We start from the raw sequence: 24,628 nt of genomic DNA, 5'->3' as shown, positions 1-24,628 counted from the left end.
CAAAGAAACCTAAAGACAAACCACAAACAAATGTCAGGATCGAAGGTAAATTAAAAATAATAACTTCTTCTAAAACATATTTTTATTGTTGTTGTTGTTGTTGTTGTTGTTGTTGTTTAATGAATTACTACACATATCACTAGTACTACAATTACAATTACAATAAAGCTACAAAGAGGACCTGTTGAAAATAAAATAATTATCATTTTGATTATATTTTCGACTTATTATAGAGCATAATAAATATATTTTTGCAATGCAAGATATGACATGTTTTGTACAAAATGGTAATTCAAAGTGTTTTACATAAGACATACCGGTAAATTATATAAAAGCTATTTGAGACTAAAAAAGAAAAAAAATACAGATCCAAAAAAAGACATAATAATGAAATGAATGATGAATGAATGGTTCATTTTCAATTTAAAACAGGCCTACTCAGGCACCTGCACCTATTTCAGATTGTCAGGCCCTTTCCTATGTGTCACGTGGGCAGGCGTTCACAGAGTAAAAAGCCGCCGACCGTATAACACTATCAACTTAATATTACATATTATCAAATACACTCCAAACTGACCAGACTGTAGATCACTCCGCTGCAACAGCCCGCTGTGGTCCTCCCCGATGGATTTGCATGTGACGCTTTAACGCGCACGCATGCTCTTCTGCTCATCCCCTCACCCCCCTCCTCTGTCTCCAGCTCAGTCGAAGGATGGCCGCGGCTGTTGAACTACTGCTCCTCTTTGGGGCGTGTGGCCCGGGTCTCACTGCTCCGCCATGGTTCGACAACATCACCACCAACCTCTTCAAGTCCCCTGGAGACATCCTGCTGGGAGGACTCTTCCCCATCAACCTGCTCACCAGCAACCTGAGTGGCCGTGAGCAGCCCGACGACAGCCGCTGTGAAAGGTATCGCACACACAAAGGAAAGGCCCTTAACTTAGAGGACGTGATTTCCGACCCGACTCTTACTATTGCCTCTTCTGTTTGCGACCCAACAGTTTAGATCATTTTGGACTGGGTCTTGCTCTGGTGATGAAATACACGGTGGATGAAATCAACAGCGACCAAACGCTGCTGCCGGGTGTTCGGCTGGGCTTCGAGATCTTCGACACGTGTGGGCAGGCTCCTGTCAAGGGGAAGTCGACCGTTTCCTTCCTGACCGAGAAATCCATCGGAGATTTGGCAGTCGAGTGTGATTACACCGACTATGAGCCCAAGGTGGCAGCTGTCATCGGCCCCTTGACCTCGGAAATGAACTCAGTCATCGGACAACTCCTGGGATTCTTCCAAATTCCACAGGTTTGGTGGCAATTATTAAACCAGCCAAATAAAAATTGAGTAAATATGTGAAGAAAAAAAAATAGTTTATGTAATTGTAACAAAAAGAAAGAAAACAATGTACATAGAGTTTTAAAGACCCAGCTCTGCCTCTTCTGTGGAGGAATATGGAGACAGACTGCGCACTAGTGCAAAGAACATTAAACAAACAATATAGTCATACTATATTTTAAAGTCATACTTCAAAGATGAGGTGACAATAAAGAAAACAAAGTTTTGAGTGGAGGGGTCTTGACATTTTCAAGAGGCTGCATTTTTCAATGTTTTACATCTCCTCACAATCCTTGACTTGTAAAGGTGTCTCTAGTACAAAAACATTTATCATGGTCCAAGCACACTTTAATGAAGGACACTTCAGGGACTTGGAAAATAACTTTGCCGTTGATATTTTAATAGCCAGGACTTCTACTCTGTGAGGTAAGTACTGAAGGTAAGTTAAGGTAAGTTTCATTGAGGAGGATTTAAGTGTATATTTAATACAACACAGACAATTAATACTATTATATAATTATAGAACCCAGAATCGCGATTGTGGCGCAAACCCCTTGCGCAAGTGCCTCGTGTCAATTACGCACATTTTAGTATTTTTAGTATTTTTAGAGCTTATTGTGTTTAATCACCGGGTGTCATGACATTTCACTGCATATATGTATGACCGTATGTGTGTGTATGTGACAAATAATCTCTTGAACTTGAACTTCAAAATGTCTTACACAGGAATGGGGAAGATGGGAGTGTTTCCTTATACTGTACAATTTGAAGTATTTACATAACGGTTTATTGCCAACAGATTCATAGCAGACATCCCTGTAAATGGTATCAATTTGATAAGTTAGTTAGTTAGGTGCACCATTGTTTGCCCTATAATATTGTTTAATCAATGCTCAATCAAAACTCAGAAGGGTAGAAAAGAATGTAGAAAAATAAAAGAAAACATGTCGAATATAGAATGATTGTCCGCTTTTATTGCAATTCATAATCTCCATGACTTGGAAAGAAAAACCTGCTGTCGTATGTGTCTCCTCCCAAACATTGTGCTCGTCTTGTCGAACTTACTGCGGAGAAGGACGATTTGAATTTTCTCTCATATTATTTATCACTCAGATCAGCTACGGTGCGACCAGTGTTGAATTCAGCGACAAGCAGCTCTACCCGTCCTTCCTGCGCACCGTGTCCGATGACAGGTGGCAGGCCGAGATGGTGGTGCTGCTGCTGCGGAGGTTCGGGTGGAACTGGGTGGCAGCAGTGGGCACGGACGAGGTGTACGGGCGCCAGGGCCTGCGGGAGTTCTCCCTCGTCGCCGCAAACATGTCGATCTGCGTGGCGTACGAGGGCCTGATCCCAGTGTACGGCGACACGGAGAAGGTGGTGAAAATGATCCTGGACAACATCAGAGCGACCAGAGTGGGCGTAGTGGTGATGTTCTCCCTCCCCGCGCCCACTGCCGTCTTCTTCCAAGAGGTCAATAGAGAAAGAAAACTCAAGATTGTCACGGATCTCATGAAGTCATCATCACGTCATATTGGAATTCATCGTTGTTTCTTGCCATTTCTACTAGTTGTAGCCTCTCTGCCTTATAACCAGATGTTATTTTTCGCCAGGTTGTCAGGAGGAACATGAGTGGAGTGTGGATCGCCAGTACAGCTTGGGCCCTGGATAATAGGGTCGTTTCCGTCGCCGACATCCACACAGTTGGCACAATTCTCGGAATCACAGATCAAACCCACACCCTCGACTTATTCACCGCCTACGCAGGCGAACTCTTTACCAAAATAAGTGAGGAAATGCAAGATAACTCCCCATCAGACTTCAACCCAAAAAAAACCCACCCCAACTACCCATGCCCACAGTGTTGGAGCTTGTCCCCGGAGAACATGAGCCTGGTGACGGACCCCAACTTGCAGAGCAAAACCTCTAGCGTCTATACTGCCATCTACAGTGTGGCTCATGCTTTGCATACAATGCTAAATTGCACCAAATCCAGGTGCATGTGGGGATCTGACAGCAAAATCTATCCTTGGCAGGTAATTGCTTCTTTTTATTTTTTTTTGGAACATAATTTTTTTTTAAATAAAATCAAATGTTTTGGTTTTTTTTCCACCAAATAATGGATATAATCTTAATTTTCAGCTGCTGAAAGTGTTGAAGAATGTTGACTTTGCCTTGAATGGTGTACAAATACAGTTTGACAGTAGCGGCAACCCAAACATAGGATTCAACTTAGTGACGTGGGTATGGGAAAACCGAAGTTGGAATTTCGTCGAGGTTGGAAGTTTTAATCAGAGACTGTCCATCAATAAAACCCTCTTGCAATGGCACACTAACAATTCTGAGGTAAGGTTGTAATTATATTTTGACATATATATTGTTTATATAATTGTATATAGGGATGGGCGATACCAAGATTTTTCCTTTCGATACGATACCATTAGTTTATGGTACCTTTTCATCGATACCGATAACGATACTTTTCCCCCTTAAAGGAAAATCACATGATTGCGCAAGTGTTCATTAATAACTTTATTGCAAGGGCAATATTAAATATGAATAAAAACTCATTAACATAAATACTTGAAAGAAATGCTTTTAAAATGATAATAAAATAGATCAATGGGTAAATTAAATAAAAATAAGAGGAAAACAAATATTTTTTAAATGATAATAAAAATAGTTGGACTTCAAATTAATGAAAAAATAATTAAATGTCTTAAATTGAAAGATCAACATAGTGCTCAAGAATCTGCATTTAACCAGTGAAGCATCATAACACATCATCATCACCAACACTCACAGCATCAGCATCATCCTCAACATCAGCAGCAACCTCATCGTCAACAGCGAAATGCTAAATGATAATTTCACTTGTTTTTATCACACGGAAGGAGAACTTATTCTGACTTCTCATCATCTCTGTGTGAATTATGAAAAACATTTGAATTATCAACACAACAACACACTGACCATCACTGAGCAGGCCCCAGTGTTTTTCACTGCACACCGCTAATGCTCATTCGTCTTTCCTCGATCATTAACAGCAGCATACTAACCATCCCGTCATTCGAGTGTTAGATTGGTGTTTAGGAAAAGCAACCTGTCTATACGTTCGGGGATAGGCTGCCATAAGCATGTGACGCGGAAGACCGTCTCCCATGCGAGCGGGCTGGTCGTTGCACGCAAATGTACAACAATTCGAACGTTTAAAAAAAAAGTACCGACTCAAATATCGACCGGCGGGTATTGAAGTATCGACACGCCCATCCCTAATTGTATATATAATTGTATTACTGACACCACTACGAGCACTGCCACTACTTTTTGCAGGTTCCTCAGTCCACCTGTTCAGCTGCATGTGAGGCAGGTCAGGTGCCCAGAGTCAAAGGCTTTCATGCTTGCTGTTTTGACTGCATTAGCTGCAAGGCGGGAACTTTCCAGGCAGCGAATGGTATTTTAATATCTTACTCTTATGGATTTTACTTTTTTTTTTTTATCCGATGATACTAACAGTTGCCACTTTGAGTTTGTCCTGGCAGTTCTCCAGCAGAATTTCTCTCTCGTTTCCTGATTCCCAGAGGACGTCCAGTGCACACACTGTCCCAAGGGACAGTGGTCCCCGAGCAGAAGCACAAGTTGCACCGAACCCACCTTTGACTTCTTGTCCTGGAACCAGCCTGAGACTGTGGGAATGATGGTGGGCGGAGTAGTCCTGCTAATGTGTCATGGATCAGTGGGGATACTGTTCCTGAAGTATAGGGGCACCCCACTGGTGAGAGCCTCTGGTGGGTCGCTGGGTGGCGTAGCCCTGTGCAGTTTGGTGGGAGGCTGCCTCAGCCTGCTTCTGTTCCTGGGTCGGCCAGGGAACCTGGTGTGCCGTCTGCAGCTTCCACTCACATCATTCTTTCCAACAGTGGCCCTATCCAGTATCACTGTCATCTCTCTCCAGGTCAGGCAAAGGACTTGGTTTTACAATGCGACAGTCACATGAATAAATCACAAAGATACGCACAGCGCAACACAATACACATTGAGGAACAAACTTTTCTCCACAGATTTTCTATGTGAACGAGTTCCCTCTCAAGGCTGCCTCTCACCTGGATACCATGAGGCGCCTGGGGTGCTGGCTCATGTTAGCGTGCTGCTTTGTCCAGGTGGGGTTCTGCGGCTGGTTTGTAAGCGAAGCGCCCCTGCTGTCCGAGTATCTGGCCCAAATGAATATCAACTTTGTAAGAGGGTACCTGTCTTGCCCATCGGAACCCATATCAGGCTTTGCCCTAATGCAAGGCTTCAGCGGAGCCTTGGCTATTATGTCTTTCATGTGCACCTTCATGGCGGCGAGGCCGGTCAGACAGTACAACCTCGCCCGGGACATTACCTTTTCCACCCTGGCTTACAGCGTGATTTGGGTGACCTTCATCCCAATCTATATAGGCTTGCGCTCCAATTTAAAGTCCATGTTCCATGTGTGTTTCAGCCTGCTAAGCAACCTGGGATTGGTGTCTGCTTACTACTTCCCAAAATGTTATCTGTTGTTGAGGAAGCCAGAGCTTAATACCCCTGACTACTTCTGTACCTTCCTGGAGGGGGCACCACCACCTACCCAGGAGGAAGAACCAAACCCAACGCCACAACCAGACCAGGAGCTGGAACCTCCATCTCATGCTCAGCAAAAAAGGATAAACACGTCAAGTCTTTGATACAAAACATCTCCTCGTATCATTACAAGGAATTTAATGTACTGAAACAAGCCGAGCGAGTGGATGTGTTTGTGTGAATGTTGAATGGTCTTTAATCGCAAACATATAAATTGGACTTATCTTGCAACCTTATTTGTCTTGTTAAAGGCATTAATTTATTATTGTGTACACTTAACTTTTAGGTTTCTTTGTATAATTAGCATTTATTCCACAATTAATTCCATTTCCATTTTACTGCACTGCTTTATTATTATTTTGCCTCAAGCCCATTGAGATTTCAATTTTGGAATAAATAAAATATCATCCATCTGTCGGTCTGCCCGTTAATTTGGCTGTTTGTCTATACATTAATTTGGCTGGCTGTCTATCTGTCTGCCTGTCCGTCTATCTATTTTAAATCGACTGACTGGGAATTGCCCAGTTCCAACCTCCAGTTGAACGCCCTCTACTGGGCCCGTCTCCTAGCAACAGTTGCTAACAACCCGGGCGGCTCAATACAGGCGAGTGGGGGAGTCTGAACAACTACGTTTCCGTAGGTAACAGATGTTTTGTACCACAATTTACTTCCGTGTGTTTTGCTCACAATTGCATCCGCTGCCGTGTCGATGGGTTTTCTAAAACAGCTCTGAGCTTAAAACGATGCGATTGTAACGGTAATACCGATGGATAAACCGCAATTTCAGAGGTCCGACCGCGGGGAACACCCCTCCGGCGGCCGTCGCGGTGCGCGTCTCTCGGTCGCTCGCGTCACAAAACGTGTCGCGTAGGGTGGGAGCGCTCAGTACACACCAGACTCTGCCCCAGGACAGCAACGCAATAGAGATTTCTAGTTCAGTTGTTCATCTTAACACACACAGTCTCATCCCAGGTGGCTTTACACCCAATCCGACACGACACGGCTGTCGGACGGCGACGCGAGACTCGCGAACGATTCGTCCGCAGCGAGCGGATCTTCGTAATGACTCGGGTGTCGGGTGTCGCTCAGGTTAAAGAGTCGTTCGTTCGCGACTCGCACACTGGCGTTCACCGCGACTCGAATCTCGATTCGCGAACGGAAAGAGTTTGTGCCCAAGCAAGCTTTTTTTTTATTTTAATTTTTTTATAGAGGAAGAATAGCAAGCCATTTGGCCCGATTCGCGATGAATGTGACTGGTTTAGTCTTCCACCACATTCCCACAATTCATTATTTTGTATTTTTTTTAAATTTTTTATTAATAAGAAAATTACTTTTGTGTTTCACACGCCTTTGCCCACACTTTACATTCTTCAGTTGAAATTAATAATTTGGACATAATTATTTAGCCTGCACAAACCTAAAATTACACACGATTCACTAATTGAAAAATAAAATGTATTGATAGTGGGTATGGTGGCACGCAACGTTAACGATAATAACATCCTTATTTTATACACGTAAACGTAGGGTTTTTTTTTCCCTAGGTCCAACAACTCTAGCTTGTCAGACATTTCAACGCACCTCAACCCCCCCAATCCCCCTTTGTTTGTAGTGACACTTGTTTCTCACTCCCTGTCCCAAATTCGTCCCCTGACCCTGGCCCCTGACCCCTGCATCTAGAGTGACACTCGGAAGGTGTCAACAAGCAGCCGGTGCCTAACTATTGGTTGGTCATTCATTGTTTTATTTTTCCTGAAAAAAAAACGACCCTTAAATATTATATTATATTATATTAAAAGTTATATTCTTATTTTGATCTCTGTGACAACTCATAGAAATTACTCACGGCCATTTAAGTCAAAATTCCAAAAATGGAATTCTGAAAAAAATTTTGCCAGCCCACTTCCAACTAATCAGATCTTCCATAATTGTCAGTGGATGGTGGAATATTTATTAAATACATAAATAAATAAATACAAAAAAATATATAAAATTTATAAATAAAATACCATAATACCACAAACATTATATTCATGTATATTAATAACCATATCAATTATTAATGTTTTATCAGCCTCCTCAAAAGAATGTTCATAACTCTGTACTAGCTCCCAGTATTGCTTTTTTTTTGGTGAAAAACTCTGCACTCAATTTGATGAACATATTGCTTTGCTCTGTTGTCTCCAAAAAAACATCACATCTGCTCTAGCAAATTATTTTAAATGTTCCTATTTATTGGCAGTGCTGCACACTTCCTTTATTGCACATGTTATTATTATTATTTCTATTATTATCCCTATTATTATAGCCACATTTTTCCGCTCTACACGGCACACAAAATATATTAAAATGACAGCTAAGTCCCAACGAGTGTGCCAATACTTTGTGGATGGTTTCAGCCAACTATTTAGGAAGTATTCCACTTTTTGTTCCCACATTCTTCCCAAAAGATTTCCTATGGGAAAATCCAATCGTCATGGAAACACATGTCACCAGGCTTCGGGAATTTCCCACTTCAGTGGCAATGTGTGAGACAGGCTATGGGAGAAGTAGCATAATAATAATAAATAATAATAATAGGATGTGCAATATTAGGAAGTGTGTTGGGCTGCTAGTATGCTTTCTTTTTAAACTGGTTAAGTGTGCAAGCGTACTGTATATAGACATAAACACACAGGACCAGCACACTTGCAGTTTCTCCAGGAATTATCTGGTTGTATATTGTTAACACACTTTGCTCATTTACATTTAAAGTCTGTTGTCTCCACCCCCTCCATGCTCTCTGCGCAGCAGTGTTTTGGTATCGCAATTCATGCTTGGTCACCCGTCGTTTTTGAGCCCTCGCTTTATTTCCCCTCAGTATCGACGGCCAGTCGAAGGGCTGCACGGCTGCACTTATTGAGCATATCACTCATTCCGCTCACTCAGGAACAGGATGCCCTCCGACATGAACGCAAAGTGTGCTGTGTTGTTAACCAGATTTGGGACGAGGCTTTGCATGTGGTTATCAACTCTTCATAGGAAATGGTTGTGAATGAAACGTTGACATTGTTGTCATTTGTCGGATCCGGTGTAAAGGCTTTAGATGGGCGGCGTGTTAAAACTTGGCTCTATTGGCATTTTCAGCAATCGTACCTTTGCTGAGATGTGTGTAGTTATACGATCTAAAATTTGCTAACAATGTCATTTTAAGTTTCAGCGGGTCTATCCTAATGTAACGATGCCCAGAGGAAGATCAGTGTTAAGCACCCGGTCAGAGATCAGCGAGATGGATAACGATGGAGTGGGTAAGGTTCATTTCAGTGCGGGTGCGGTCACAGACCTTTTTGGGCAGCTTCAGCTTGACGCGAGAACCTTTGACCGGCCATTTCCCTCCCCAGAAGCGGAGATGGCAAAGCTGCTGCGGCGGTTCAGGATCATGGAGGGAGACAGTCAGGCCTACACTATTCAGTCGCAGGACCAAATTCGCAGACAACAGTAAGTCGGTCCGGCCCGCACGTCGCACCATCCTCGGGCTTCGTGTGCGTTCCGCCACTCCAACGGGTGTTTGTGTGGACGTCAGGCAGGAGATTCAGAAGCTGAAGAGCGAACAGGAGGAGCTGCTGCAGAACCTCCACGTGTCCGAGAACGTGTCCCGCAAGCAGAAGGATGTCGACGACACCAACCGGCTGCGTTCCTTATTGGGGAAAAGAGACGAACTGGATAAGGAGCTGGAGCGGGAGAAAAAGTGTCACACGGAGCTGCAGAAGGAGGTAACGGGTGCTATGAGCACGCTTCGTTTTTATACCCGTTTCGATAAGCGGTGATCGGCTTTACACGCAGAGCGACGCCCCTGCCTCAGCCACGTGCCATTGACGCCCACAGATCTCCGCCATCGAGAAGCTGGAAGAAGAGAGAAGAGGGGCGGTGGTCTGCTCTAACGACACACAAAGGGCCCAGAAAGCCATACGCACTCTAGAAAACAAGCTGTACAGGGTGAGTTGGAAGTAGGGGAACCGGTGCTTTGGGATGCAGATGTTCCTCGTGGATCGTCATGCGGCCGTTTGTACGGGACCGTGCACCAAACTTACCTCGCATGTTGTTTATATTCGTGTCTTCGATTTCTCCACAGGCCCTTATTTACTTCAGTGTCCAGCTCACCAAAAACAGCCATCTCCGGGAGGAGCTGGAGACGCTGCGTATGGAGCGCGTTCGCTTCCAGCAGCTGCACAGCCAGCTGACCAAGGTCAGTGTTCACCCCCTGGACCAACCAGAGCCCAGGATCAGTCCAGCACACGCTCCTTTTCGATTTCTTTCTCCTAGAGCCCTGAAACAGCAAGATGAAGGACTTGACAGTTCGTTTTTTTCCGTTGAAGATCTCATATCATTGGATTTCGCTTTTTCTTAACGCTCTGTCGGCTGTTTTGTCTGAAGGCGCCAAGACAAGGCTGGAAAAACCGTTGATATCTGTCTGTTTGACTTTTTTGAAGAACCAAACAAGAAAAAAATGGAGTCCGATTTGGACACACCTGGATTACAACCAATCATCTTGGTCCCATCATTTGCTGAAATGAACCCCTGGATAAAATCCACTAGCCAGTCACTGCCTTCACAGCTCTGATGACGTCTCGCAGAACCTCTAAACTTTGCTTTTGAAACTTTGCGATAATGGACAGGGATTTTTTTTCTTGAAAAACAATCAATCAACACAAAATCAACACATTGTGTAAACATTGTGAGCAAACTTGGAATGGTGGAGTTAGATAAAATTGCTGAAATTGGAGAGATGAATAATGATATTGCACATATTTGGTAATTTGAAAATAATATAGTACACACAAATAGTAACCCGGTTTTTCTTTTATATGCTCATTTTTTACTGGTTTCTGTCCGCTCCAGGAATTGAAGCATATCCGTAAGGACATTGGGGAAATGATCCAAATGTCGACTACTGCTTATGATGCCAGGTGGGATTCTATTTTACGTGGTTATATGACGTCGAAACATCAACCGTATTTAAATGGCAATTTATAAATATTTCCGTTTGCTTCAATCCGAATGTTTTGACGTGTTTCCAATGCCGTCCGCTGCAGAGTGGAGGCTCAGTCCAAGATGACCATGATGAAGGACAAGGCGCTGAAGGACCTGGTCCAGTACAACGCCGACATGAAGGAACTGGAAAGGATTATTGATCACGAGCACCTGCTGAAGGAGTTCATGATGGTCAAGACCTTTGAGAGGAGTCAGGATGAGGAGATGGAGCGCAAGCATTGTAAGTCATAGAAGTTGTGTAGAAGGTAATATCATTGCCCTTTCGCATGATTAATAACCATTATAATGAGCACAGTATTTGCAACGGTATCCATAAACACTGTCGGTCATTGCTATTTATTTATCTTTTTTAGCACGAGCCATCGATTTTCAGCATGTTATTTTGGGGCCGTATAACAGAAAAGGACGTTATCACCTCAAATATATGATCTCACAGAAATAATTTACTAAATTAAAAAGTCGTTTACTGAATTACTTACAGATTTTATTTATGGGAAAAAAAATATTCCGCAATTATATCCAGGGCTGTACTCAAAACACAGGTACGTTTTCAATTTTAAACAATAGTTCAACAATAATACACATCAGTAGTTGTGTCCACCAAATCTATTTCCTATTATCGGTTGGTAGTTACTTTGGGAGGCATTTCAATACTTAAAAAAACTAATTGTACTGCCCTATGACATGAAAAATTGCCTGTAAAGTGTTTGAGGCTTATCAGTAATTTTTCATGCCACAATTTGATTTATTATATTAATTTGCGTTTTTTTCCACCATTTGTTTGCACTCTGTGGAAAAAACTGGTGTGATGGAATCGAATAAAAGATAAGTTATTTTGGAACCAATTTGGGACAAAGGGAATGGTGCAGTACATGGAGGTTATTGGGGGCATGTAACTATCAACTCGCAGGGTTTGATAAATAAATGTCCATGGCCACCGTGTCAAACAGGGTCAGGAGTGAAAGAGTCAACTCATAACATCTGTGCTGACGTCACCCATGATGTCTGAACAAATCCTATTATATCGCAGTGGCCGAGCTGAGGGAGCACCGGAGAGTGGACCTGGGGGAGGAGTCACTGGAGACGCTGCAGGAGGTGTTTCAGAAGGTCCAAGAAGCCACTGAGGAAGAGAACCTGGACCTGATGGTGACCAAGTTCATCCAGGGTCAGTCACGTTCTCACCTGCTTCCAAATCCCTTCGTCCGAGCTTTTACGGCCGTTAATTTGAATGGTTGAGTCCGTTCTGAACCTGTCTCCACTGTGTGCAGTTGAAGACCGCAACTTTGCACTCTTCAACTTTGTGAATGAGCTGAACAACGAAGCCGAGCAACTTAGGGATCAAATCCATCAGGTGAGCATGAAGCATAAAGAAAAAGAGTTTCACCTTCTCTTTGATGTACTTGACGATTTCTTTTGTTGTTTTTAAAAAAAATGTGTACATACGTTTTATTTTTTTCTATGCTTTATTAACTCGTCAAAAAGTCAAAAAGAAATATCAATAAAGTGGAAATCACTTATAATGATCACGGTTACAGTGATCAACCGCTTATTTGTATCAAAAAGCATGAGACAGTTCATTCCTATACAAATGCTGTTTAAATAATTTCCTTATAGTAATCAAGTAGTCCGCTTAGAGTGTTCATTTAGGGTCTTTTCGTACATGACAACATATGGAAAAAAAATATTAAAACGACGGTAATTCAAATTTTTTTTTTTTACTTTACTTCCCTGATACTTTGCCTCACAGTTCCCCGTTCCTCCAAAAAATACAAATAAAAACAGTGTGTTATTTTAGATGTATTAATTTCCCTCCATTCCCTAATTGAACTAAACAAAAAATCCCTGTGCGTCCTGTGTCAGACTTGAAATAAAGAAAAAGAAAAATGATTTGGCTATAATAATCATCCGCTAATAGTGATCAATTTCACCTAGACAGACGCATCACTATAAGAGGTTTCCACTGTATCTGTTTTTTTTATTCATTCTGTCAATCTGTCATTGTTTTGTTTGAAATCAGTTCCTACCCAAATTCCTTTGCAAAAAAGAGCATATATCTAATTAGTTCTGATTTATTGAAACATTGAAAGCCAGGATACACTTCTCAGTAAATATATACCTGCGACTGCACTATTTTTGATCTAGAACAAAAGGTTTATTCAACATTTGCTTTCAATATAAAACATTTAAGTTTTTTTCCTAAATCACTGTACATCATGTCTTCTATTGCATTTTTCCCCCTGACTAATGGATACCATAACCCAAGCTAAATCTGCTTACATTTAATGGAAAAATGCAGATCAAATGGGGAAAAAATGCTCCTTCACAGCACTGTTTGTTCCTGTCGACTGAACCTTCAGAGACTTTCTGCATTGATTTCGTGTCACGTGCAGGTCAAGGACGAGATGGAAAACTTCCAGATTGAAACTTTGAAACGGGAGCAGCAGCACCACGCTTTGTTGAGAAAAATTGATGACCAACAGAGGGAAACGGAGACCCAGGCCAGAGAGTACGAGGAGCAATCAAACGCTGCGAGCAAAATCCTGAACCAGATAAAAACAAGTATGTCCTCTAAATATTTCTCAAATTTCCACTTGCATTCACATACGCTGATGTACAAATTAATATCACCAACCGATTCCATAAAACTATCCCCAAATCCCAAAATGGTGCAAAGGCTCAATATTTAATTAACGTATTTAACCAATGTGAGGGGGGAAAGAAATCACAAATAAAGGCTTCACTTAAGAAAGGCAAAAAAATATTCAAAGATTAGAATTTTTTTTTAATGAATTAATTTCAAATGAATCTTAATTTCTTCACTGGCCCCACGTGGCCCTCGGGCCGCAGTGTGGCCCCCACCAATCTCAGCTCAGCGGCTTGTTCCCCCTCCCCCGCAGGAGTGCAAAGCCTGTTCTCCAAGACGGACTGCTGCCAGTCGGGGATCGAGGACCGACTGGGCTCCAGCATCGGGCTCAGCAACAACAACATCATCTGCTACCTGGGTCTGGTGGAGCAGAAGACCAACGAGATGCTCACCATGCAAGCCTTCCTGCAGTCCCAAGTCTGTGTGGAAGAAAACGAGAGCTTAAGCAGTTAGATGATAAGCCACTGCAAATAAATAGACTGTTCCATGATGAATGATGTAGTCTTGAAAAAAAAACCACTTTTTTCTTTCAAACATATTTTCGGTACAACACATGTCTCACACACACACACACACACACACACACACACACATCTCAGTCCAAGGCTGTTCTAAATCAATTTCAACAAAATATGAATCAAATATATGGATCCGCAGCGAGTTCAACACAGAGCAAAACAAGAGAAGAATACAAATCAGAGAGAGAGAGAGAGAGACAGAGAGAGAGAGAGGCTAGATGTAAGTGTAGCACATACTACTGTACCCGGTAAGTATGGTGATATGGGGAGTTTACAACTGAGAAGATGGAGGAAGGGTCCCCGTGTGGCCCAACTTTCAGCTCAGCATGGCAATATCTATAGGGCCTTGACTTAGACAAACAGATTTCGCTTATACCAAGCCTGCAAGTAGTCATATTAGACGGACAATTTATTTTATTAGTAATTGATAATGGGCTTGGTCATGGCAGCATTGTTAAAATCCTGCTTAAAGCTTGCACCCTTACTCTTTGTATTCCTATCTGCCTACTCCCGCTTTGATCCTTGCATTGTACTGTTGCGTGTCGCCATCGTTCTGCCTTTTGCAGGATACAGAAAAGGACTACAACCCCAAAGAACTGGCGAAATTCTTATTGGGTCAGAATCCAGACATGCTCAGCCGGAGCGTCAGCATCCAGCCGCCAATCACTGGGTTTGTTTGTTTTTTGACACATCAAGTTTTATTTCATTTTTAATGCTTTAAACCAAACTCTTACTTAGCTTGTGACTTTTTTGTATTTGGTTTTGCATTATTCGGACATTGATGACCGTGCTCCTCAGAGATAGCCACGGCACGGAGGAGTCCCCTCTCACCGACGAGGAGGACCGACCTCTCTCTCAGGAAGAACTTCGCCAAAGGATCATGAAAGGGGTAAAAAAATAATAATAATAAATAAATAAACGCATGACCAGAGGATTGCTTCATCGAAATCCTTTGAAAACAATTCCGTTGTGCTTATTTTATGTGTTAAACTATTTATAGGTTCTGCAGAAGGAAGGCCCAATGGAAACCAAGGCCCATAGGATCACCAAGTCCAGTAATCCATGCTTCCCCGGAGGCCCTCACCATGTAAAACCTGGACCCCAGATCCATCGTTTTTCCACAGAGACACTAAATTGAGGTCAATGTCAACCATGAGACCTCACCGAATTTTGTTACATTTTGATCTTAAACAATTGCAGTTCCAGCAACTCACATTATAATTTGAAAGCCTCACCGTCTTGTGTGAAACACTACGTCTTATGCTGGACCGTCGTCATCAGATTTATCACAATTTTTATGTGATTTGTTTCGTTACAAACTAATTATCAAGCCTGACCCTTGCGGCATGCGGCCCTTTTGATGTGCGATCTGCCATCAAGCTTTGACTAACCAATTTGTGTTGACCGGCAGCAGGTTCCTCCCTGGCACCGTTTCATAACACGGCGCTCGCTGCTGTGCTCAAAAGAGGAGAATGGGGGCAGCAGATCCTGGTGTAATTCTCCACACAGCATAAAAATGAAGGTTAAGGGCTGTCGAGCTCTTCGCCAGTGCCCAATTATTCAGTAGGAATATGTTAATTGCACTGGTTCTCTTTGTAGATGTCAAATGATTAGTAACACGAGTTCATAATGGTGACTCCTGACATGCCATTCAATTATATAATCAGTATTCAATTATATATCAATATTATGTGTAAGGTGAATGGTGATGCACTACGAGATGCACATATTATGTTTCTAACCACAATTTTATTTGTTTAATGAGTTACTTAGCGACGACCATTACTGCAGTTCCACTTTGCTGGGTTGGAGGACAGCATCTCCCAATTCTCCCAGATTTCGGCAGCCAGCGCCAGCCCCTTTTTGTGGAACTTTACCCATCTTAATTCACCTTGGGCTGACCGGTCATGCTGGGGAACCACCTGCGCTGTTGCCTTATTCGGCGGGAAAAAAACCCCTCTTTAGCTTTAAGGTTCTAATGTTCATCATCCACCGCACCAGACTTGAGGGGTGATATTTATCCATCCATAAATCCAAATAATAACGTTTTGCCTGATTTCTCCATTGATCTCTCCTGTTATTCTTACATATGTTATTCTTACTGCATTACTGGCTGTGGATATTCCTTCAAAGATGCCAGCTCTAGTTGTTTTTGTTTCCGGATTTTTTTTAATATGTTTTAACTTCACAAAATTGTATTATTTGACTAAGCCCTTTCTTTCCTTAAACCTTCCACTTTCCTTCGCTCAGACTAAAGCGGGAACCATGCTGCCATGGTTAGCCGCAAAAATATGGAATAACCTTGGCAGTTGATCATTGTTTGTTTGATTTTTTAATTCATGGGAAATTGTTTGCATTATTTTATTTTGCCAGATATATATTTTTTCTGTTAAACCCAATGTCTATATAATCCAACAATGCAATGCTTAAGAAAAGTGCATGTTTTTAGCTATAGTTTTACATACTTACCCCGAGGATTTCTGTGGAGTCACCTGTATATTTGGTATGTCATCATTTTCACGTCTAGAAATTATCTCTTAAAAATCGTAATAATGCTATCTTAAAAATGAACTGCTGAAATAGGATCAATTTTTACAGTTGTGTTCCTGTATTTTGATCCTCAGTTTCCTATCATGTATCCTGTGACCTTTGGGCATTGGTGGCATTCACCAATGCAGAAAGCAACTTCCTCTATAATAAAGACAAAATCAAAAAGGGAAACGGTTATTTTAGGATCAGTTTTTTTAGCCAAGGCCTTCACCCTATGGAAACAATTAACAAAGGTTTACTATATTTTTGGTTTTAAAAGCCCCACCCTCGCAGATAACATTTGTAATGGTTTGTACAAGGGTTTATCAAACAGATGACGGGGGGGGGGGACATCTGTATCAACCATTACTAAGTGACACATTAGGTACTAGGGTTATTAAACAGGAAATCGTGTGCATTTGTCCGGAGCGCAGTGGCAGAGAAGACCGAAAAAAAACCTGCTACTCAGTAAACATTCATGAGAGAGCGACCAATGACTTGGTTTGCTCAAGATAATCCCCCTCCCGAGTCTCAACTGTGTGGCTATGAAAACAGATTATCAAAGATAAAAGGGCGCTCCGATAAAATGGGGGGGTGGGATGGATGAGGCCGCTTTCTTTGAAATTCTACTCTTGCTAAGCTCCCTCCACTCCACCGATTCTCTTTGCACACGGCTCTCTGCATTGCCATAGAAACATTCCCTTTAATCACAACAGAACCTCATTTCCTGCCCCTAACAAAGGCTCCTCATTGCCAGTGGAGAGACTGCATCAACCAGTTCCTAAGGCCCTCCTCCTCCCACGAGCGCTACCTATCAGTGGCGGGCTCCGGCTGCTCTCCCACTCCTCTCCATATAAGAGCATTTTCCACCTCTTCCTATTTCTGCCTCTTTTTCGCCCATTTTCTGTTTAAATTCTTTTTTTTTTTTGCAATTTCTTGCCTGGTGTTCTCTGTGGGGTGCACCGACTGGGAAGGCAATCCACGGCAAACAGCCTTGGTACTTGTTTACCTATAGAAGCCTATGGACCACACACACACACACACACACACACACACACACACACACAGAGACAAGCAGAACTCATGTACATGTTCTGATGTGCACACCCATTTTACCACGCTCCTGTCCTGTGAGCGACGAGGAAGCGGCTTCCATCCACATACTTTTTAATCAATTCTGCGTGCGTGTGTATTACACTGACGCACCGCATGGCGTGCTGTGTGTTCTCAGAAGGGCTTGTGGTTATTTGCTTGCTACTTGTCCTCTGACAGTCTTCGGCTTTTGGTTTTCAAAGCATTAGCTTTGCAGATGCCAACCCCCCCCCCCCCCCCCACCACCCCCACCCCCTCCCCTCCATTACCTCTGGCAACATCTGTTGTCTCTTGGCTGTCTTGGAGCCATCCCTCTAATTCACCCTTTTTTTAACCTCCCCCACTCTGTCATTCTTCTCCTCTCCCAGTCCACCTCTTCCTCTGTTTTTTGTTTATTTGGGAGTCTTGCCAGGTAATTCCCTAGTCTGCCTGCACCCAGAGCCCTACCTCACTCTGCCCCTGCTCCCACCCCCTACACATGTAGGTAGGACTGGGGGTTGCCTAGCAACCCCCAGTCCATGAGGTCTGGAACAGTATTCCAGCCAATCAGGCTGGAGTATTTATTTTCAAACCAGGTTAAGAAAGAAGAGACAATGAAGCTTTCTGCGCGTTTTTCCTTTCGCTTTCGCCTTTTAAATGCGTTTAAAAAAAACACAAGTGGTCATGCTTTAGAGAAGTAGACATAACAACAATAACAGCTCTTTCTTCTTTTTTTTCCTTTCTTTCTTTCTTTCTTTCTTTCTTTCTTTCTTTCCTTCCTTCTTTCCTTCCTTCTTTCTTTCTTTCGCATGCTGCCCACTGCTGCTGGCTGTGCCCCCGGAGGAAGGACAGGCCAGGATGGGTCAAATGCAGAGGATCCATTTCACCGGCCACCATCAAAGCATGTGTGTGTGTGTGTGTGTGCAAGCATGTGTTGTAGTGTGGTGTGTTGCGTGACGAATAAAGACTGTTTCTTCTTCTTCTTCTTCTTCTTTCTTTCTTTCTTTCTTTTTTTTATTTCTCTCCCAGCAGTTACAGCCAGTTGACCACTGGGTGGCAACGTGGCTGGTTTCTCTGCCGCCACACAAGATGATTTATTTTATTTATTTATTTATTTTTACTGCTGTTGCTAAGCAATGCGTTTTCACTGCTCCTACACCTGTGGATCATTTGTTAAAAAAAAAAAAAAAAATACACATGTTCCTGACATGATGTAGTCCTTATTATCATCACAATTTTGAAAACACGTCCTGTTACCAACAATATGAAAAAAAAAAGACTACACTACAAGAAAGGAATGTCCTTGGTTTTCACCATGTTCACAGGTTTTCGCCCGGTTTGACCCCCTGAATACGTGCTTATGAACCTAATATTCAGCCCGCTGTTCACACCGACTTATCCGTGCCGTCCGACATCTGAGATACCAGACTTGATAAAGGCGCAGGATGGGGTTAAACATTAACCTTGAACGCGTCTGTCCATTGTCACCATGCTGCAGGTACTGTAGGAAATGCCGTGGAATGATTGTACATGTTTGATTTTCCCGCTAGGTGAAAAAAATCGCGTCCATTTTTTTGTGTCCTCGAGTCGCTTCCTATATCATCGTGAAGGCTCACCACGGACTGTTGAGACGATCCATATGTGTATCAACTCATCGCTTTTGTTCCGCTGACCGCATCCTGACGTTTTCCCAAGGTTTGTTTTTTTGTTGTTGTTTTCTTTTTTTTCTTTTTTTTTTTACCTCAAATTTGTTGTAATCTTTCTTACACTCTCCAGGTCCTTATATCTCCCTCCCCCACCCAATCCCCTTGTGTGAGTCCCTCATCTCTGCTTTGGTTGCTGTGCAGATGGCTCTTTGTTGGTGCTTCACAATGGGACTGAGGTCAGTGCCTCAAATCATCAACACACTGAAAGTTCTTCACTCCAGCTGTCATGTTTCTTTATCGAGCGCTTATCTACATCTACATTTCCTCGTCTTGGACCGGGCCCAGCCATGATGACATTAGGTAGCAGTCTCGCTGGCTTGATCAGGAGAAAGTCGCGAAAACCCGGAGAAATGGGAGCTTACGCAAACGTTCTCGGCTTAATCGTGTGGAAAATGTTGCTCCGTATGCCAAATAAGCCTCCGTAATCCCCACGATTCCCCTTCATGTTAAATATGCACGTGGCTTTTTGGGGATGATACCTCTAAACCAGATCAGAACACAGAACCCCAGACCAGCTGGAGAAATGCAAATCTACCATCTGCTCTGTGATCTCAAAATGTACCCTTCACCATAATTTGTCAATCCCATTGTCGCTTCACTCCGCAGCCAAAAATAGTCAACAAACAGCAGATTAGTCTTACCTACTAATTTAGAGAGATGCAGACCATAGGTGAAATTAAATTAATCAAATACATAAATGTAACGCAGAGCGCTTCTTAATTCTTGTGCAACCCTTCAAACCTTGATGAAGCATCTTGGAATCAAAGCTCCTGTAAGTTCCTGCAATTATTTCTATATGTGTTGACACTCTATTTGTGTTGACGTTTTTTTCTCTCAGATGTTTTCATGCAAATTGTAGAGAAACACACCGATCCTCACCGCGGCAAATTCGCGTTTGAAAATGTACTTGCCGGAATAAACTCATTCCGATTCTGAAACTCAATGCAAATCACCAACAGGGGTTGTTTCGCGGGGGAATTTATTGCCTCGTTTAGAAGTGTTTGGCTGTCTTTTTTCAGCCACCCTCCACCCCCCTCACCCACCCCCCAGCCGTATCATGCTGAAGGACAGGGGGTTGAGAGGCCTCCTCGGGGTGTGTGCAGGCCGGCCAGCAGCAGGAAGAGACAGGTAGAGGAGGAGGCAGAAAGGCGGGAAACGCAGGAGGGGGAGGAGCGCCTCTTTAAGAAGGGCCTGTGAATTACTGGAAATTTCCACTTTCCTCTGGCGGCGACACAGCGGCGGAGGTGGAGCTACGAGGTGAAATCAAAGAGGCGGTTCAAAAAGCACAAGTTAAACTCGTGCAGCGCAGAAGGGAACCCTCTGCAGCGCCGTCCCTACGCCGTCAAAATGAACGGAACGGGTGAAATGGCGTCGGAAAAACATTTGATTCGGCATGAAAGGAGGGTGTAGCTGTGGTTCCAAATACAGTGCGTGTGTTCTATTTTAGTCTTCTAACGGTGTAAACCTTCAGTGGAGGTATTCATTTTCTCATCCATCTTCCAAATCCGTCTTCAACCCCAGACTGAAGTATAATTGTATTTATTATAAGGGAACTTATAATGTTCTCCCACTGGCTGGGGAAAACAAATACTGTGAAGTCAAATGTCACCCGTCAGTGGGAGTTTTGAAAGGATGTCGTAGAGACGTGAGGCATTTTGGACAAAGGCATTTTGATTTGAAGTGGTACAAGGACAGCTCCACACCACCCACACCGCGTAGCGACACTACCTTACCAGACTATTTTCATTTAGGATGTGAACTACATGAATTGTTATTGGGTTGGCTATCCTGGTCACCCACTGACACAGCCAAAAATATCTTAACAGACTTTTATGATCAACTCGTGCAGTTAGGAGTTTTTTGTTTCCCATGAGGGGGCTTCACTCTCTAATTTCTCGATGTGGTGGATGATTAAAAGCGCATCGGGACACACTAGCTCCCTCCTCAACCCATCTCCCGCTAAGTTCCTTGGGAGAAGTCAACTGGTGTTGCCCTTAAACTGGCCCGTGCTCCCAGGGAGCCAGCCGGACCGTGCAGGACACCGCTGTTAGAAACAAAGTGCTCGGTTGGTCATCACTGATTTCCCCAATTAAGGAGACCCCGCGGCCCCCCATCTAATCTCGACCTCTGCTCTTTGATGGCCCATGGATCCGCTCGGCCCCCTGGTACTGACATTCCACGAGTCAGGTTGCAGTCTTTGTCCTCCAAAATTGAACATGCTGTTTTGACTAACCGTCTTTATTATCATTCCGAGGCGTGGACGCATGGATAGCCCTTATTATCAGAGAGCACTCAGATGGATCTCACTGCTTTGAGGTAGTGCAGGTACGGCTGCTACTCTAACTCAGCCAAATACGTACCATTCACTCTCAAACATGAGTATTATTGAGGACAAAGGATACGTTTGTGTTGTACAGCGTTACGTTTTGTGGCAACACTGCCTCATATAAGTAAAAATAGCTGAAGAATTCCCAATAGGAGAAATTCCGGAAAATAATGCAGAACATAAATTGGACGCCCCCCCCCCCCAAAAAAACCTTTATTTATTTATTTATTTGTTTGTTTATTTGTTCATTCATTTCACGTTTCTCTCCACTTCTGTACCACTGCTTTTACGTGCGCTTCACAGAAGAACCATTGATTTTTGTGGGGGGGGGGGTTTCGTTTGCAAGAGATCTGTAGCACATGGAAACATGTTAGGGTTAGCAGTCAAACAAGGGGAGGGAGAGAGAGAGAGAGAGAGAGCGAGAGAGAGAGGGGGGGAAAACGCACAGGAAATGATCTCACAAACACTCCCCCCTCTCTGTGATTGCTCCCATTTTCCAGCTACAGAGAGAGAATGAGTAATGCCGTCTGCCGCTTCTCAGGCTCCCTGACGTTTACACTCCTGTGGATCGCTCTTTCACTCACACTGAAATATGCTCCTCCGCTTTGCGGTCCGCACATGGTCTTCATTTACCGAATAAAAAGGGCGCTACTGTGACAGTGTGCGACGACCACGCGAGGCCCCTGCTTTTCACCGTTTTGTTTTTTTTGGTTTTTTTAAACGCACGTCACTCATTCGCGGCTCTATGTGTATCAACACGTTTTGGTTAGCGTTTCGACCGTTTGAGCCTCAGACAGGCCGGAGAGGGAGGGGCGTGTGATAATAACCAGTTATGTCGTTTGGGAATGACGGACGGAGCATAAAGGAGATTTGTGTAGGACACAAGACGAAACACCAACAGCTCAAAGTAACCCAACACCACCCCGACACACAGGGTTCTGGCCTCTGCATATGATTACATTCATAATTGCATTTGGGTTGAATGTGCGATGAATAACTTAATGAGGCTCCATGAAATCCATTGGTTTGAATTCTGGGGCGGCAGGGGGAAGAGGGAGATAACTCAGGCATTTAAGTCTTAAGTCATAGGGGACCAGGAAATTAAGAGACTGAACCAATGTTCACGGCACTTGTGGCGATATCCATCTTTGTAGAGGGGGGGAGCATCTATGTGCTCTGGTTAAGATCCAAAGCTACATTACAGTAAGGTTTTTGACTTCCAGGTCCCACTCTTGCTATATTTTGCGCAGTGTTGTGGAGTTAAATAGGATCATTGGGTTACATATATACATGGACGAGTAGTTAAAAGGTAAGTAATACTTCTATGGAAACTGAAAATTTTCAGACCTAGATGCAAAAAACTGATTTGCAAGATTTGGAAAAATCATGGCCTGAGGGCGGCAGGATTAAAGTCCAACCAATTCCATGTAGTTGTGCACAGGAAATAATATTGGCTCCCTATTACCCGCTGTGCAGGTGGTCAAGACTCACACTCAAAGTTCAGGGTCCACAAAGGCGTTGGTAGCCACTCCCTTAGGTGAGTGGTAGCTTTCAAATAAGCCTGAAGCCAAAGAAAACACACTCTGGCTGTGATTTCAAATGAGTCCACTTCATCTACAGAATAAGCAGCTCTCTATATTTCCAAGCGAAGAGGTTTGATCGGGATTTTGAGGATTGGCGCGACAGATGACTCGATACCATTTTTTATTTTCCGATACCAAGGTGGAAATCTTGAGTATCCACCGATAGCAATATCAATCCAATAATTAGTCTATTTAATCACCAGTCAGCTTTAAAATACCTATTTTACTGATGCACTTCGCTTAAGGTAACCATATAAAAGTGCCATTCACAAACTGCACAAACACACTATTTATCTTGCAGGATGAAATACAGAGCAAATAACATCACTAGTCCCAAACCACTACTTTATTTTATCCATTGAAAAGAAAACAGAATTTCAAGTGCAAATTTGTGCCAAGGTAAAGCAGAGTTGTTATTGCGTGGTCTACTTTACTTATCTTTACATAATGTTGGCACAGCAATGTTTTGTTAGAGGATTTGTTCGAGGATTGAACGGGATTATTTTCAATGTACTGGGTATCGGATCGGTGCCATCTCTAATTGTTACTGTAGAACTGTAAAATTCGATTTTTCATTACAGTTTCAGAAATGACAGAATCTCAGGTCGAGCCAGGGTGATATTTGAAACTTTCTTTGGGATGGTTAAAAAATAATTTACAATAAAATACAACCAGGCACATCATGCAATGGTGCAAAACAATTTTGAATACATTACTTGTATGTTATGTATTATTTCTATAAATTGTGGAAAGAAGAGGATAGAAGATCACTTCCAAGTAGTCAGGTTTTTATGATATCAAAATGGTCATTTGTAATTTTTTATTGGTATCATACAGTACATGGCCTCACCAGGCCCAAATGAGTCCGTAAGGAAAGAATTACACGAGACTCCCTCGTAAGTTGATTTTAAGTGTTAGAAATAATACTATTGTGTTCTACATATTATAAATATCAGAGTTATTACTACAGTAGTAGAATTCCCCTGCTGCTACACTGCTGTGAAATTACGAGAAGGAAAGATACTAGCTTCTACTACTACTACTACTACTACTACTACTACTACTACAAATAATAATAATAATAATAATAATAATAATAATAATAATGATATAATAATAATAATAATAATAATAATAATAATAATAATAATAATAATAATAATATTATGAAAGGGTTTTTAAGAACAATAATGATTAACGATTATATGAATACTACTACTGTTAATAATAATAATTATTATAATTGTAAGAATAATAATAAGTATTATTATTTTATAATAATTATTATTATA

General features: G+C 42.6%; 2 protein-coding genes across 2 annotated transcripts; both read left to right on the top strand.

Annotated features, from left to right (window-relative positions):
* Window positions 1-712: 712 nt before the first annotated feature.
* Window positions 713-6,032, top strand: tas1r3 (taste receptor, type 1, member 3; the record flags this gene model as incomplete). The annotated part of the gene is made up of 8 exons (XM_080001008.1): window positions 713-909; window positions 1,002-1,302; window positions 2,446-2,802; window positions 2,943-3,281; window positions 3,472-3,675; window positions 4,663-4,783; window positions 4,911-5,281; window positions 5,388-6,032. The coding sequence occupies 8 exons, from the start codon at window positions 713-715 to the stop codon at window positions 6,030-6,032; spliced, it is 2,535 nt and encodes an 844-aa protein (XP_079857134.1).
* Window positions 6,033-9,127: 3,095 nt separating this feature from the next.
* odad1 (outer dynein arm docking complex subunit 1) lies at window positions 9,128-16,701 on the top strand. The gene is made up of 14 exons (XM_080000867.1): window positions 9,128-9,215; window positions 9,309-9,405; window positions 9,491-9,680; window positions 9,793-9,903; window positions 10,040-10,153; window positions 10,807-10,874; window positions 11,001-11,179; window positions 11,990-12,124; window positions 12,228-12,310; window positions 13,350-13,518; window positions 13,857-14,020; window positions 14,688-14,791; window positions 14,920-15,010; window positions 15,122-16,701. The coding sequence occupies exons 1-14, from the start codon at window positions 9,149-9,151 to the stop codon at window positions 15,257-15,259; spliced, it is 1,710 nt and encodes a 569-aa protein (XP_079856993.1). The 5' UTR covers window positions 9,128-9,148; the 3' UTR covers window positions 15,260-16,701.
* The last annotated feature ends 7,927 nt before the right edge of the window (window positions 16,702-24,628 follow it).

This window comes from Zeus faber (assembly GCF_960531495.2).
Source record: "Zeus faber genome assembly, chromosome: 5".
NCBI classification, from domain to species: Eukaryota; Metazoa; Chordata; class Actinopteri; order Zeiformes; family Zeidae; genus Zeus; species Zeus faber.
The sequence above is the reverse complement of the archived record's forward strand: the minus strand, read 5'-3'. Positions and strand labels throughout refer to the sequence as shown.

Bases quoted from the DNA above. Each gene is read 5' to 3' on its own strand.
- odad1 (XM_080000867.1), top strand. From the start codon at position 9,149: ATGCCCAGAGGAAGATCAGTGTTAAGCACCCGGTCAGAGATCAGCGAG. The intron at 9,681-9,792 runs GTAACGGGTGCT...TGACGCCCACAG, and splicing joins ACACGGAGCTGCAGAAGGAG to ATCTCCGCCATCGAGAAGCT. The intron at 14,021-14,687 runs GTCTGTGTGGAA...TGCCTTTTGCAG, and splicing joins AAGCCTTCCTGCAGTCCCAA to GATACAGAAAAGGACTACAA.